General features: G+C 45.8%; 1 protein-coding gene across 8 annotated transcripts in view; it reads right to left on the bottom strand.

The window, feature by feature from the left end:
• SMARCE1 (SWI/SNF related BAF chromatin remodeling complex subunit E1) overlaps nucleotides 1-16,162 on the bottom strand; it is a 186,582-nt gene that overhangs the window by 134,223 nt on the left and 36,197 nt on the right. For all 8 annotated transcript variants that reach the window (XM_086924217.1, XM_086924214.1, XM_086924221.1 and 5 more), the window contains one exon: nucleotides 10,977-11,149. In XM_086924217.1, the coding sequence (XP_086780343.1) occupies nucleotides 10,977-11,149 (173 nt within the window). The remainder of the gene's footprint in view (nucleotides 1-10,976; nucleotides 11,150-16,162) is intronic.

Raw genomic sequence — 16,162 nt, 5'->3', positions numbered from 1 at the left:
GAAGTAAAAGGTAAATGGTGCTTAGGAATAGAAACGGGAGAATCAGATTTAAAACGAAGGAGAGGCGGTGTATTCCTCAATCACTCTTTGCAATTGAAGCTGCAGCTGGAACTGGAACTTGTGTTGGTCCGTCTGTCACATCTGCCTTATTGTTTACATTTGAGACTGAAACTGTGATTAATACTACTTCTGTATTAATATCTGTGTCTATATCTTTATCTGGTATATCAGCAAAACCACAAGTAAAACTTCAAATTGGGAAGAGTTACCCCCTCAATACTGCCTCCTTACAGAGAGAGCTGAAAACTTGTCTGAAAGGTCAAAAGAGACGCAATACTGTCTTGAAGCATCCTTTTTGCAGACACAAGAGAAGACTTCAGGGAGGAGGTTGGGGGGGTTTGGTGACATCAGTAAATTATCAAAAATGGTTTGCGACGCCCTCTAAGCCCTATAAGGCTTCAGATATGGAAAGGAATACCGGAGAGAACAGGGAGGATAAGGAGGACAGAAGGGAGGGGCTCACCCTGCAAAAGGAGCAAAAAGGCCAGAAAATACAAACAGGGGCAGCAAATAACTCCGCCCTTAACAAAGAAAAGGGGGATGAAGTAGGTGAGCTTCTACAGGGAGAGATAACTACCCTGCAAGACCTTGAGAATGCAGAATCTGTGCTGACACCTGCCCAACATACAACTAACATATATAAAGGTCCTGAAACCAGAGGAACCAGAGCAAAGGAGAAAGACCTGGCAAAAGACCCGGTAAAAGACCTGGCAAGAAATGAGGTTCAAGAAAAAGGAAAGATTAAAGATAAAAATATGGAAAAAAAGCTGGAAAAAGAAAAAGAAGGAGAAAAAACCAAACGAAAGGAGAGAGAGAAAGAGGCTGGCAACAAGAAGGAGAAAGGGGGCGAAACAGAGGAAGATGCCAAACTGGAACTAATGGTTAAGAAAGCGCAGAGATTACAGACTATTAAAAATTTAAAGGCAATTGCAAAAAATACTGGCATAATTGAGTCGTCACAACCAAGAATCTCTAATATATTCAGCCCTCTGCATAAGGATTGCCAGAGCGATGCACCAAATAATGGGGGAAAAATACAGATCCAAATGCAGAACAAGAACTCTGAGGAGCAGAATGGAAGCTGCAAGGATGTTCAACTTATGCCCCCAACCAACTTGGAGGAAAGCGGAACTATAGGCACTGGCAAAGGAATTTGGAATGCTGACTCAAAGGTGTCTCAGCAAGAGACAAGGGCATCTATAGAGATAGACGCAGCAACATCAAATCAGAGAGAGCAAATGGAGCAATTTAATAAAAGAAAAGTGAACCAGGAAATGAAGGACCTGATCCCTTTTCCTAATTCTCCCAATTCGCAAGATCTTCCAGTGGGGAAAGAATCACACCCAGCTAATCGCTCTCTCTCGGATGAAGATTCCGAATCCGAGGTATACGAAACAGGGATGTCTATCTCTAGTGATTCAAGTCAACTGAGCAACTCAAGAGAATCAAGTCCTAGTGCTCGAAGGGGCGCCGTATCTCTAGAGATCTCTGGCTCCAATGACTCAAGATTATCTAGCAAAATCAACATCAGGAAAAAAAGAAGTGGGGGGAAAAAAAGGTCAAAACACAAAAGAGAACGAAATGTATTGAATGAGGAAACCACAGATCCTGGAAATAATACGGACTATGTCAAAAGTAGACCTAATCCCCCCAGAAGAAGCCCGAGGATTGAATCATCAGGAGAAACACCACATCAAACTCCGAATGTACAAGAAAATAAAGATAGACACCTAAAAACTATGGAGCCCACGCTGAGCCAGGTGCTTAGCTCAATAAAGAACCTCCATGAGGATGTGAAAAAAGACAGCCAAAAGAACCGCATGGCCATTGAAAAACTACAAGGCGCTGTGAAGAAAGTGGGCCGTATCTGCTCAGAGATTTCGGAGAGAATGGGCATGGTGGAAACTCGTACCGAGAATCTTGAAACCGATGTCGTGACGCTTCAAAAAAAGGAAACAGAACAAGACGGAATAATAAGGGATCTCATGGCCAAAGTGGAATATCAAGACAACAGATCCAGAAGGAACAATTTAAGGTTTCTTGGAATTCCGGAGAATTTTGAGGGAAGCGATGCTAGAGAGGCAATGGTTAACATACTCAAAACATCATTTCCGGAATTGGAAGCCTGGGATATGGAAAGGGAAGTCCAGCGAGCCCATCGCTTCCCCCTAATGCCATCAAAAAACCATAACAAGCAAAATCAATATCCCAGGGCAATGCTGGTTTGCTTTGGGAACTTTCTTCTCCGGGAAAAAATCTACGACCTTGCAAGACCTACCACCCAAAGAGAGCATAAGGGGTTCAAATTTTTTGTCAGACCGGACTTCGCACACGCCACTGTGGAGCGAAGATGGAAAATGCGTCAGCTATTTGGATTTTTTGAAAAAGCTGGAGCAAAAGTATTCTTGCAAAATCCGGCACGCCTGAAAATTATATTCAAAGGTGCCACAAGAAGCTTTAACAGCGAAGTACAGGCGGAAGACTATCTTCGAGAAATCTCAGAGACAGCTTCTCGAAATCCAGGGAAATAATCCAAATCAGATCTAAAGACTTGCAGTAAAGGGAATATATAAGATGAATTAACTATTGCAATTTGTATCAAGTAGAAGGTATATGTTGGGGAAGCGTGGACTTGTAGTGGAATGGCAGAATGGTTTAAGGAAATTAAGTCTGAAAATTATTAGGAAATGTAGGCTTAGGGTCAACTATAAAAGATAAGCATACTACTTATACTAACAAACTAGCCTAGCTCGCAGAGCCCGCTTGCGCCGATGTCGCACCCCTGGTCCAGACAGGCCCAGGTAACCTTCAAAGATGGTGGTGGGAGGGGGGGGGGAAAGGGGAGGGGGGAAGGCCGGATAGGTTAGACATACAGGGAAATAGGGTTGAGGGGTGGGATTGGATGGTGGAAGGGTGGAAAAACGAGAAAAAAGGAAAGTGGTACAATTTTGGACAAAGAATTGTTGAGAAGGACAATAACATGATTAAGGATTGGAGTGATGAGATATATAAACAATTAAATGGCAAGCATTAGAATTTGCACTATTAATGCGGGAGGACTGAATGATTGGAGAAAGAGGCAGAGACTTGCATTCTTAGTAAGGCATGAAAGGATCGATATTATCTGTATACAAGAAACCCATCTCCCATGGTCAAAACGCAATCTACTTTCACTGGGTGGCTTTGAGTTAATAGCTTGCTCTACACAGACGTCTACAATCCGAGGTGTAGCTATACTAATTCGAGGTTCCCTAGGTAAAGCAAGGAAAGTGAAGGCGGATAGCAATGGGAGATGGGTAATTGCTGACTTAGACCTCGGTTTCTCGTTATGTGTGGTGTACGGCTCCAACCAAGATGAGCCGGAAATATTTGACTTTTTAGAAGCTGAACTTGTGGGTTGGGCTACACCGTTGATAATAGCTGGGGATTTTAATATTTCGGCTGATTGGGTCGGATATGAACCATATGCAGGTCGGAAACCCAAGGTCTTTCAATCTATTCGATCTCTTCTGAGCTCTCATGGGTTGCTCGATGTATGGGGGGCCAAAAACCCCTTGGATTTTGGATACACATATTTTTCTAATCCTGCCCAAAAATACACGAAATTAGATTACTTCCTGATCTCCTCCTCTGAGTTATCGAAAGTTGACATACTTAAACTTCCTAAAGTGGTGTCTGACCATAACCCATTAATTCTTACATATAGTATAGGTCAGAGGGAAAGAAAAAGTAATTCCTGGTCCTTTGAGAAAAAGCTCCTTAGTGATAAAAGATTTATAGATCATCTGAAAAATTGGGTCCCACAATTCTTTGCAGCAAATAGGTACAGTGCGTCTAGAAACACAGTCTGGGAAACTTTTAAGGCAGCATTGAGGGGTGAAACTATTAGCTGTTCAGCAAGATTAAGAAAGGAAGATAGAAATAAGATTGAGGGTTTAATGAAAGAGTTAGTAAAAGTAGAAGAGCAACACACAACTGATATAATCAAAGGGGTTAATACCACTGCAAGTCAGGAAGCTTTACTGACAATCAAAGCCGCACTCCAGAAAGAAGTAACTATGAAAGTCACAGGAGAATACCAATCAAATAGGGTTAAAAGATATGAGACCGGTGAGCAGACAGGGAAAGCACTTGCCCTCAGGTTAAGGCAGGAAAAAACAAGAAACACTATTGTATGTATAGAAGAGGATGAGATCAGGTATACAGAAAGTAAGGACATTTTAAGAGTATTTGAGAAATTTTATCAGCAGCTGTATGAGCAGGAAGAACCTACTAAGAAACCAGGGGAAGGAATACGAGATCGGGGCCCACTTTTAGAAGACTCAGTCAAAAAAAAATTGGAAGAAGAAATTACATTATTAGAAGTAACAGTTGCGTTGCGGGAATTGGCCTCAGGTAAAGCTTCAGGTCCCGATGGGATACCTTTAGAAGTCTATAAAACAATAGAAACCGAAATCACTCCGCTTCTGGTAGATTTGTTTAATGGGGTTATGTGTACAGGATCAACACCCTCCTCTTGGAAAGAAACAAATATAGCAATCTTCCATAAAAAGGGGAAACCAGCGGAAAAGGCGGGGTCCTACCGACCCATTTCATTAATAAATTCCGATACTAAGCTTTATTCTAAAATTTTGGCAAAGAGGTTGGGCAGGGTCATTGGCGGTCTAGTATCCCCATGGCAGCATGGGTGTGTCCCCGGTCGGGGTACAACGGATCATACCTGTAGGGCAATATCTTTGTTTGATGCCCAGGCTGCCATGGGGGGGGATGTCGCTATGATCCTGCTCGACGCAGAGAAGGCGTTTGATCGTGTGGACTGGAGCTTTCTCTGGGCTATTTTAGAGGCGAGGGGATTTGGTCCCAATATTATAGGGGCCCTTAAAGCCATGTATGTAGAACCAACAGCTAAGGTAACAGCAATGGGCGAGAAATCAGGGGTTATACATATAAAAAGAGGGACTCAGCAAGGCTGTCCCTGTTCCCCTATTCTATTCGCGCTGTATATTGACCCCCTTATACAGTGTATTCTTGACTGCCCAGAGATAGCTCCAGTGATATGCAATGGTTATTCAAGTAAAATACTGGCCTACGCTGACGATCTTGCAGTGTTAACAAATAATCCACAACAAACTCTTCCTATTCTAATTCAGATGGCTAAACTGTTTGGTGAAGAGTCAGGCTATCTTCTAAATGAAACAAAAACGCAGGTTATTTGCTCTAAAAATATAGCCAAAACTGACTATAGATTCGTCGACTCTGCCGTATATTTAGGGGTTAAAATTAATGCCAATGTTGAGAAAATTGTAAGTGAGAATTATCTGCCACTTATTAAGGATATTGAGAAGGAATTAAAAAGAATAGATGTGCTACACCTCTCATTAATAGGAAGGGTAAATGCAGTTAAAATGTCTATGTTCCCTAGAGTTCTCTACTTATTTCGGGCTATCCCTTTAGCAATAGAGGACAGGATCATGAAACATCTTGAATCTATGTTTATCAGATTTGTATGGCAATATGGAAGGGTAAGGCGATCTACAAACTTAATGGCACTCCCCAGAGAAAGGGGTGGGATGGGATTGCCGAATCTAAAGTTATATCATTGGGCCTGCTTGCTAACCCAAATGACTACTCTATTTCAATCTACATCTGTACCTGATATAACACCTGGGTTTGTAGATCAACGATGTCCGCCCCAGATATATAGGATGTTATTGGGTGAAAAGACTGTAAATGTATTTCAGTGTGAATTGGAACGAAGCTTCTATAAAAAAACAAGATTGAAGACACTGATTGGCGCATGGAAGGTATGGAAAGCAATTATGAAAATGTTTAATATCCCGAAAATCAACTCCTTTTTGCAACTGTATAATTCATCTCTCTTTCCTCAACTAAAAAATGATAATAATTTGCTGATGTGGAAAAGGCTGGGGCTTAGATCCTTGGGAGATTTAATGGAAGAAGGTGAAATTCTGGGGTTCGAAATGCTGCAGGAAAGATTTGGTATTCCAGACAGTCAATGGCTGGTGTATGGTCAAGTTACCAGGGCAATTAAGGCAGTCAGGCCACAGACTTCACATACAGCGGATTTTCCACTGATTGAGTTATTAAATAGAGGCTGTAGGAAGATTAAGATTTTATATAATTGCTTATTGGACCAAATCCCGGATGATATTGAGAAGGTTGAGTCTAACTGGGCGACAAAATTAGGAGATTCTGATGTCGATCTGGATCTTGCGCTTGTATTGAATAAAAAAATATTCCGGGCATCAAACCTTCGCGCACAACACTACAAGACTATTTTTAATCTTTACCATACACCCGCGAAGATATTCGCCTGGGGTCTAAGCGAGAATGATAATTGTCCCAGATGTAATGAAAGTCATGCTGACATTATACATATGTTTTCTTCCTGCAATCAGTTGGAAAATGTTAAAAAAGAAATAATTAAATTTATGGAGGGGCTGCTAGGTCAGTCCATCGACTTATCCCCTAGCTTAATTTTACTGGGTACAGACTCTAAGTTGTGTTTAAGCGAGGCGGAAAGAGATCTAATGTTTTTATCTGTTGCAGTACTTAGAATTTTAATTTCTGCGGCGTGGAAAGATACGAACCCTCCATCCTTTCAGATGTGGCTCTCGAGATTTCTAGGAATTCATAACATAGAATCCTGCCTCTATGAATATAAAGGCATGAGGCAGCGTAAGGAGGGTATTCGCCTATGGGCTCCTGTAACTAATTGGAGAATAGATAGAAATGGATAAAAAATTTTGTTCGTCTCCAATTAATTGAAACTGATTTCTAACCCTATTTATCGATTTATTTTTCTCGTTCCCGCTAACAAGATGTAATTAAAAATGTATGTAAATATATCAAATATTAATCAAATTCTTATCATGTATGTAATAATTGCTGAAATGTGTCCATCTATGTACCATCTTTATCAAAAATAAATAAAAAAAAAAAAAAAAGCATTATAAATTTACTTTGTTTTCCGCTGGGTTTTAACAAAAGTGTGGAAAGTATAAAATGTCCTTGTAATCTCGGTGGTACACAAAGTTTGCTCCATTTCATTTTCTTTTGTGGTTTTTACAGATTGCACACTTTGCACTTTATAATGCCGTATTGTAGAAAAAATGCTCTGACTGATTTTAATCTAGCTTTTAACGATATTTTAATGTTAAAAACTGATGAAGCCATCTTCAGAGTAAGCAGCTTTCTTAAAGCAGCTGTTCGATCACGTGCTTCTCTGCTAATAGACTGAAACATTTGCACTATGCGTATTCTTTGCACTTCTGCTTATTGCACAATGCATATCTTTGCACTAAGAATTGTATTTTTGCACATGATTAAATTGTATGTGGATATGTGTTCGGACATGTGGGACGGAATCTGTGTTTTATATTGCTGATGAATTTTATGTTGTACTTTTATGGATGTTTTTACAATCCGAATAAAGATCATTTGACTTGACACTGTCACAGATCACACATGTAGCCGAGCATTTCGGGTGAGGTAAATCATTACAAGCAGTTTTACCACGGTCCTCGGTCAGAGAGAAACAGCTGGTAAAGGTGGATTTGACTTTGTAAGACAAACATTCTATTTTGAACTGGATTCACAAATCCTATATCTTTATTTAGATCTGCTACCTAGATAAGATCATTTTCTTTGTTGGAATTAGGATTTTTTTCAGATTGGCAGTGAACCCCAATTGGTGCATTATCTTGACAAAATGCTGAATACTTACTTCACGTTGTAAAAACCCTCTCAGAGTGTCACAGGGCAAGCAGCGGTTACTGGCCCAACGCGAGGGTTGAGGAGTTTTACTCCAGATGTCCCGTGTCCATATTTACTATGCATTCTGAGGAACTGGGTCAAGTATCCCTTCAGCATTTGCCGGTGAGGGTATGTGTGGTCCGAGCAGTTATGTTTCTGGACCTCTGGGTCGAGAGCCTCTGCTCTCGCTAGCTAGAAACAAAGCACCGCCTGGGCGGAGGTGTCACAAAACCTCTCCCCCAGGATGGGCACAGTGCTCGAGAGAGAAGCTTAAAAATCCTGCGGTCTTTGTAATGCGACCCCAGCCTCTGCTGCTAGCAGATGGCAGCCCCCGGTTCAAACCCCCACTTTTGACGGGAGAACCAGCAAGAAAACTAAGAAAAATAGGAGGTGAGCCCCCCCTTCGTCAACTCCACCCCTCAGGTGCAGGAGGCGAAACAAAGAACAGTTTTCAGTGGCGACTTACTTGAACATTGTGGGACTTATCCAATCAGAGCTAGGGCTATGCTCTCCCTCCCACAGGAGGGTGGAATAATAGTGGATGTAGCCAACCCAGGTAAGGAAGCGATTGGTCCTTATCTGCTACTCCCCTGTAACACTCCTAATGCTAGTATTTAAGTGGCTCCCCCAGACCTAAAACCTGTTCCTGCCGACCTAAGAAGAGGATGAAGACAAAACCAACTGACTTGGCCCCAGCCCTACCGGCCTGTCTGCACAGATCCTGCAAGGAAAATCATGCCTGTCCTCCAGCCAGCGACCTCCAGAACCCCTGGGAGGACTGACTGCCTGCCTTCAAAAAAACAGATCTACCGAAGACAGCAGATATGTGCCCAAGAAACCAAGACAAAGGACTCTGGTGTCCTCTAGAACCGTGATCCTGGACCACTTTGCCCTCAACAACCTCCAGCCAGAGGCCAGGTGTCCCACTGCTCCTGAAAAGGTTCCCCAGCAAACCGGAGTCCAAGTCCAGCGTTGGATGCGCCCTCCTGGACACCACGATGACACCTTTAGTGTAAATGTGAACGCTCCCCCAACTGGCTCCGGTAAGAGAAACCACATGTCAAAGGGCACCTCTGCACCCGAAGCTCCTGGGCCTTGGAGAGCTGGACAGACTGTGTCCCTGCAACTCACAGCCTCCCAACTAACCTCTGCTGTTCTTCGTGCAGCATCCAGTTCAACGCCTGCAGCCAGTTTCCAAAACCCAGTTCCTCCAATCAGAAGTTTAAGCGCGGCTACTCACCCGTAAGGGTCTCAAGGCGCTAGGGGTAGGGAGGGTGCAGGATCCATTCCATCAAGGAGGGGGTCTGTCGAAGAGCCAGGTTTTGAGGTTTCTTGCGAAGATGGGGAGCAATATTGCCTGTCTGAGGTAGAGCGGAAGGCTGTTGCACTGAGCGCCCGACATCGTATTTGCATCCTGCACCCGGCGGCCCCTGTGCCTCTGGTGGTGTATGTTTGGTGCTGCCTTGTGGCCCTCCTGTGCTTGCCTAAACCTCTGAAGCTTGAACCCCCGCAGCCATTTTACCAACCTGCATGTCTTCAAGCACCCAGTCTCCATTGGTTAACACTGGGCTCTGACTCCAGATTTCACCTCTGCACCCGGCCGCTGGTGGTGCAGTGATTTGTGCTTACCTGTACCTTGCCCTCTGCCGACCTCCAACCCTGAAGACTGGAACTGTAAGTTGTGTACTAACCTGCAAAACCGCATTATTGTTTTCCTCCTTTAAGTTAACATTGCAAAGTCTGAACATTGCACTAAGTGTTCACTTTTGAAACTCAAAAGTATTTTTATTTAAAAGTGTACTTGCTTCTACGAAAGTTTTGTGGTCTTAGTAAAAAAATATACCAAAGTACTATTTTTATAAATTGGTCATGGGTTTATTCATTGAGTGTGTGTCTCATTTATTGCCACTGTGTTTACAACAACTCCATCCACATAACCTTCTGATAAGCCTAACTGCTCGCCCAACCTCTGTCGGAAGGGGTTGGGGGGGGGGGGGGGGGGGGTCTTCTACTTCCTCTCCATGTTTCACCATGCAGGCCTGAATCTTCCAATGGAACCCAGGACCCTTCAAGTATTGTCCCATCCAGAGGTGCACACACACCCAGTGCATGTATTCAACAAACACACACTGCACAGCACTGTAACTTTCATGTCCTGTACCACTCATAGGTGCACACAAACTCAGTACATGCATTTCCCATGCATGCAATGAACAGTACTAAATTATCCCTGTATTGTATCCCTCCCAGACACACTTACACCCAGCGCAGAGACATCATTCCTGCGTTGCTAAGCACTTCACAACACACCGATTAAGGCTAAGGGTGAGTTAAGCACACAGCCGCTAAATTTAAAAATCAGTGAGCCTGTAGGCCTCACTTAAGTGAGGCAGATTAAAAAGGACCTGCTTCCTCCTACTGATCACTACACAGTTTGCTGCCACCACCACACTTGTGCTTAACCCTTGGTGAAGACCACCACTATCAAGGAGAGCTTTGGGCGCCCCTCCTGGTTCAACAAGACCACAATCTCTGAGGCAGGCAGATGTCATGGTGCCCATGCATAATCTGTGTTTGCCTATGACAAAAAACTAAGCATTAGGGATCCAGTCATCAGTACATTTGGGTACTGAGGGCAGGCAGAGGACTTTTCCTTCCCAACATCACTATAGCAGTCAATCTTTTTGGAATGGGTATAAGTAAATGTCTTTGCATATCTAGTATGCTGCTAGGACTGCCAGGCATTCTGTGAATACTCTTAAAGCAACTGTTATTCCAAAAGGTAACATTTTCAACTGGTAATCTATTCCTAACATTACAATGTTGATATGATTTGCGAGCCAGATGTATTGGTATAGAATAGTATGCATCCTTAGTTGACTGTAGCCAGAAAGCGATCCTGCTCTAGTGATGGACTGACTTCTTGGAGAGTCATCATTTGGATTTTCCCCAAATAAAACTATGTTAGGACTCAACTGAAGTACTTACGTTTCCAAAAAGGTAAATTCCTTTCTGCTTCTTTCGAGTGGGAGGCTCGATTATATGTTGCAATAGCACAATCAGCCGACATGTTTAGATATGTCCAAGCACTCTACCTCACAGCTACAAAAATTCTCTACTGAAATGAAAACCATATTTACCTGATGAACCATGAGGGACTGAACCTGACGTTTAAGGACTTGCATTCTAGCTGTGGTGACGACAGAACGGACATCAGGCACAACACTTTCACTCAGGATCTCGCTGATAAGACGGTGGTTGCGTTGAAAACGTGCAGTCGCTGCATGCTTCATAGAAAACCCATCATCAAAATCTGAAATAAAAAGGGACAGTAGTAAAAGAGGTACTTTTTAAATTGACCTCTGAACAAGCATTGAATGGATCCGACATCATAATAGGATTCTCACAGATCTGGAAATTTCCTGCGGCAAGTAACCCCCACTTTAAGAACACCACTATTAAAGATAATATGATATAATGGCTCGTCAAAAATGTAATCGTGCTAAACAGCATCATCCTATACCCGTCTTCAATATTGATACATACAGGTACTTCCAGACACTCAATCCTTCTCTAAAAATATCACCTGGGAAAATCTTCAAAATAGTACAAAACTATGTATTCATCCTTCATATACATCTTGAGTCCGCTATTCTCACTTGACTATTCAAAGGAGAAAAAAATCCTCCTTCTTGCTCTACCCTCCCTGCCACATTAGCAGCAGAGATTCATTCAGATTTATTTTTGGTTTTGCATAGCGCAGACTTAATGTTGCGGTGGCAGAGCACTTTATACAAATTAAGAGGAGGAATTAAACAGTAACTGTAAACATACGTCCAAAGTAAGCCTTCTCAAAGAACCAGAGGAACTAGATACATCTTCCGGATTCACTGCATTTTTTAACAGAATTCACGGGCAGATGGACTTGATGCTTTAACCCCTTCATGCTGATGACAGAACGGTTCCGTCATCAGCGTCGGTTGAGCTGTGCTGATGACGGAACCGTTCCGTCATGACTCCGCCCGCGCAAGGTGGAGTCAGCACAGGCGGGGAATACGCCCCGCACGTAAGGGGTTGAATCGGGGTGTCAAATGCATGTCCTGTAAGGTCAGCTCCTTGCCACATTTTCTGAATAACCAAGGACTATGGAAGTTGGGATCATTTAGAAAGCTTATGGTAGATGGACAAGAAATAGAGCTAAATCTTCCTGGATTTACACTGAACACTCCAAGACCCCACGGAACTAGAAGAGCCAGGAAACATTTAGTGTCCACTAAATGTCTAGTCATCGAATTAGCACGTTATTCATTTATTCAATCTTTTTCATAGTTTACCACAGCAATCTGGAAGACCGCTGAAATGCACCACAGTGTGGAAATTGTATTCAAATATATAAAGATGTGAGCTATTGGTCCCTAAAAATAGCAGTTATTTAAAAATGAATAATAATACTATTCAGATTCTAATCATAATTACAAGAGCTTGGATTACAATAATTGCCAGCCTATTAACCAACTAAGTATTCGGCGTACGCAACTGAAATTTGAGTATAAATACTCAGGCATGCGTTCGTAGAATTGAAGAGATGTTATCTCTACCTAGGCCTCAATTACAAGCTATGTGTAATGGTTTCAGGTTATTTACCACACTGTAAAGATCATTATCCCAGGGTAGGGTGTTTACAGGGTGTAGTAAGCACCTCCTAATTAACTGCCAATATGAAAAAGAGGTAGAACCATGGCCACTGGAATTATGAGATTGTGCAGCAGCCACATTTTTCACATAATTGTAAATTTGCTACATAATCCATCATCTGCCGCATAATCTGCAGATTTTAATAAAAAACAATAGTTTCTAGCTCACACAGTTAAACAAGCATTGGAAATGCAATAGGGCTCGCATTAGGAAAGTTTGAGCTATTGGTGTTATAAATGAATTATTTTTATTTATGTGTTTTTTTTAAAATAGCTAAATTAATAGCTTTATCATTTACAATGCCAATAGTTATAACTTTCGCAAATGTGACACCTATAGCATTTGCAATGCAACATGTTTTGTATTTACGTGACTTAGATGTATTGATATTACAAATAACAATGGCTTTTAATTTTTTTAAATAATTAATACTTAAATAATGTATTTAATTTGTAATGGCAATAGCTTAAACTTTTGTAAATAACATTTGTGAAGATTATGTTCAGTGTTTTTTATTGTGACGAAAATCCAAGAACAGAAGTGAAATATTAACATCTTTTTGTGATTTGTAATAAAGCATGAAAGCTTGAAAAATTGAAAGAACATATTTGAACCAGTGATGCTGTGGTTGCGCTGAGTGGTCTGTGCATCGGTGTAGCTGTTTGGTGGGTGCATTGGTGGAGCTTAGTTGGAGCATCGGTGGAGCTGTATGGTGGGTGCCACGGCGGAGCTGTGTGGTGGGTGCCACGGCTGAGCTGTGTGGTGGGTGCATTGGTGAAGCTGTGTGGTGGGTGCATTGGTGGAGCTGTGTGGTGGGTGCATTGGTGGAGCTTAGTTGGAGCATCGGCAGAGCTGTGTGGTGGGTGCCTCGGCGGAGCTGTGTGGTGGGTGCCTCGGCGGAGCTGTGTGGTGGGTGCCTCGGCGGAGCTGTGTGGTGGGTGCCTCAGCGAAGCTGTGTGGTGGGTGCCTCAGCGAAGCTGTGTGGTGGGTGCCTCGGCGGAGCTGTGTGGTGGGTGCATCGGCGGAGCTGTGTGGTGGGTGCATCGGCGGAGCTGTGTGGTGGGTGCATCGGTGGAGCTGTGTCGGTGGAGCTGTGTGGTGGCTGCATCGCTGGAGCTGTGTGATGGGTGCATCGCTGGAGCTGTGTAGGTGGAGCTATGTGGTGGGTGTATCGGTGGAGCTGTGTCGGTGGAGCTGTGCGGTGGGTGCATCGGTGGAGTTGGGTGGAGGGTGCATCGGTGGAGTTGGGTGGAGGGTGCATCGGTGGAGCTGTGTAGGTGGAGCTGTGTGGTGGGTGCATCGGTGGAGCTGTGTGGTGGGTGCATCGGTGGAGTTGGGTGGAGGGTGCATCGGTGGAGCTGGTAGGTGGAGCTGTGTGGTGGGTGCATCGCTGGAGCTGTGTAGGTGGAGCTGTGTGGTGGGTGCATCGCTGGAGCTGTGTCGGTGGAACTGTGTGGTGGGTGCATCAGTGGAGCTGTGTGGTGGGTGCATCAGTGGAGCTGTGTAGGTGGAGCTGTGTGGTGGGTGCATCGGTGGAGCTGTGTCGGTGGAGCTGTGTGGTGGGTGCATCGGTGGAGTTGGGTGGAGGGTGCATCGGTGGAGCTGGTAGGTGGAGCTGTGTGGTGGGTGCATCGCTGGAGCTGTGTAGGTGGAGCTGTGTAGGTGGAGCTGTGTGGTGGGTGCATCGGTGGAGCTGTGTGGTGGGTGCATCGGTGGAGCGGTGTAGTTGGAGCTGTATGGTGGGTGCATCGGTGGAGCTGTGTGGTGGGTGCATCGGTGGAGCTGTGTAGGTGGAGCTGTGTGGTGGGTGCATCGGTGGAGCTGTGTGGTGGGTGCATCGGTGGAGCTGTGTGGTGGGTGCATCGGTGGAGCTGTGTGGTGGGTGCCTCGGTGGAGCTGTGTGGTGGGTGCCTCGGTGGAGCTGTGTGGTGGGTGCCTCGGTGGAGCTGTGTGGTGGGTGCATCGGTGGAGCTGTGTAGTTGGAGCTGTATGGTGGGTGCATCGGTGGAGCTGTGTGGTGGGTGCCTCGGCGGAGCTGTGTGGTGGGTGCCTCGGCGGAGCTGTGTGGTGGGTGCCTCAGCGGAGTTGTGTGGTGGGTGCCTCAGCGGAGCTGTGTGGTGGGTGCCTCAGCGAAGCTGTGTGGTGGGTGCCTCGGCGGAGCTGTGTGGTGGGTGCATCGGCGGAGCTGTGTGGTGGGTGCATCGGCGGAGCTGTGTGGTGGGTGCATCGGTGGAGCTGTGTCGGTGGAGCTGTGTGGTGGCTGCATCGCTGGAGCTGTGTGATGGGTGCATCGCTGGAGCTGTGTAGGTGGAGCTGTGTGGTGGGTGTATCGGTGGAGCTGTGTCGGTGGAGCTGTGCGGTGGGTGCATCGGTGGAGTTGGGTGGAGGGTGCATCGGTGGAGCTGTGTAGGTGGAGCTGTGTGGTGGGTGCATCGGTGGAGCTGTGTGGTGGGTGCATCGGTGGAGTTGGGTGGAGGGTGCATCGGTGGAGCTGGTAGGTGGAGCTGTGTGGTGGTGGGTGCATCGCTGGAGCTGTGTAGGTGGAGCTGTGTGGTGGGTGCATCGCTGGAGCTGTGTCGGTGGAACTGTGTGGTGGGTGCATCAGTGGAGCTGTGTGGTGGGTGCATCAGTGGAGCTGTGTAGGTGGAGCTGTGTGGTGGGTGCATCGGTGGAGCTGTGTCGGTGGAGCTGTGTGGTGGGTGCATCGGTGGAGTTGGGTGGAGGGTGCATCGGTGGAGCTGGTAGGTGGAGCTGTGTGGTGGGTGCATCGCTGGAGCTGTGTAGGTGGAGCTGTGTAGGTGGAGCTGTGTGGTGGGTGCATCGGTGGAGCTGTGTGGTGGGTGCATCGGTGGAGCTGTGTAGTTGGAGCTGTATGGTGGGTGCATCGGTGGAGCTGTGTGGTGGGTGCATCGGTGGAGCTGTGTAGGTGGAGCTGTGTGGTGGGTGCATCGGTGGAGCTGTGTGGTGGGTGCATCGGTGGAGCTGGTGGGTGCATCGGTGGAGCTGTGTGGTGGGTGCATCGGTGGAGCTGTGTGGTGGGTGCATCGGTGGAGCTGTGTGGTGGGTGCATCGGTGGAGCTGTGTGGTGGGTGCATCGGTGGAGCTGTGTAGTTGGAGCTGTATGGTGGGTGCATCGGTGGAGCTGTGTGGTGGGTGCCTCGGTGGAGCTGTGTGGTGGGTGCCTCGGTGGAGCTGTGTGGTGGGTGCCTCGGTGGAGCTGTGTGGTAGGTGCCTCGGTGGAGCTGTGTGGTGGGTGCCTCGGTAGAGCTGTGTGGTGGTTGCATCGGTGGAGCTGTGTGGTGGTTGCATCAGTGGAGCTGTGTGGTGGTTGCATCGGTGGAGCTGTGTGGTGGTTGCATCAGTGGAGCTGTGTGGTGGGTGCATTGGTGGAGCTGTGTGGTGGGTGCATCGGTGGAGCTGTGTGGTGGGTGCATCGGTGGAGCTGTGTGGTGGGTGCATCGGTGGAGCTGTGTAGGTGGAGTTGGGTGGCGGGTGCATCGGTGGAGCTGTGTCGGTGGAGCTGTGTGGTGGGTGCATCAGTGGAGCTGTGTGGTGGGTGCCTCGGTGGAGCTGTGTGGTGGGTGCCTCGGTGGAGCTGTGTAGGTGAAGCTGTGTGGTGGGAGCCTTAACG

The sequence above is a fragment of the Lissotriton vulgaris genome, chromosome 5, assembly GCF_964263255.1.
Source record: "Lissotriton vulgaris chromosome 5, aLisVul1.2, whole genome shotgun sequence".
In the NCBI taxonomy this organism is placed as follows: domain Eukaryota; kingdom Metazoa; phylum Chordata; class Amphibia; order Caudata; family Salamandridae; genus Lissotriton; species Lissotriton vulgaris.
This window is presented reverse-complemented; position numbering and strand designations above follow the sequence as displayed.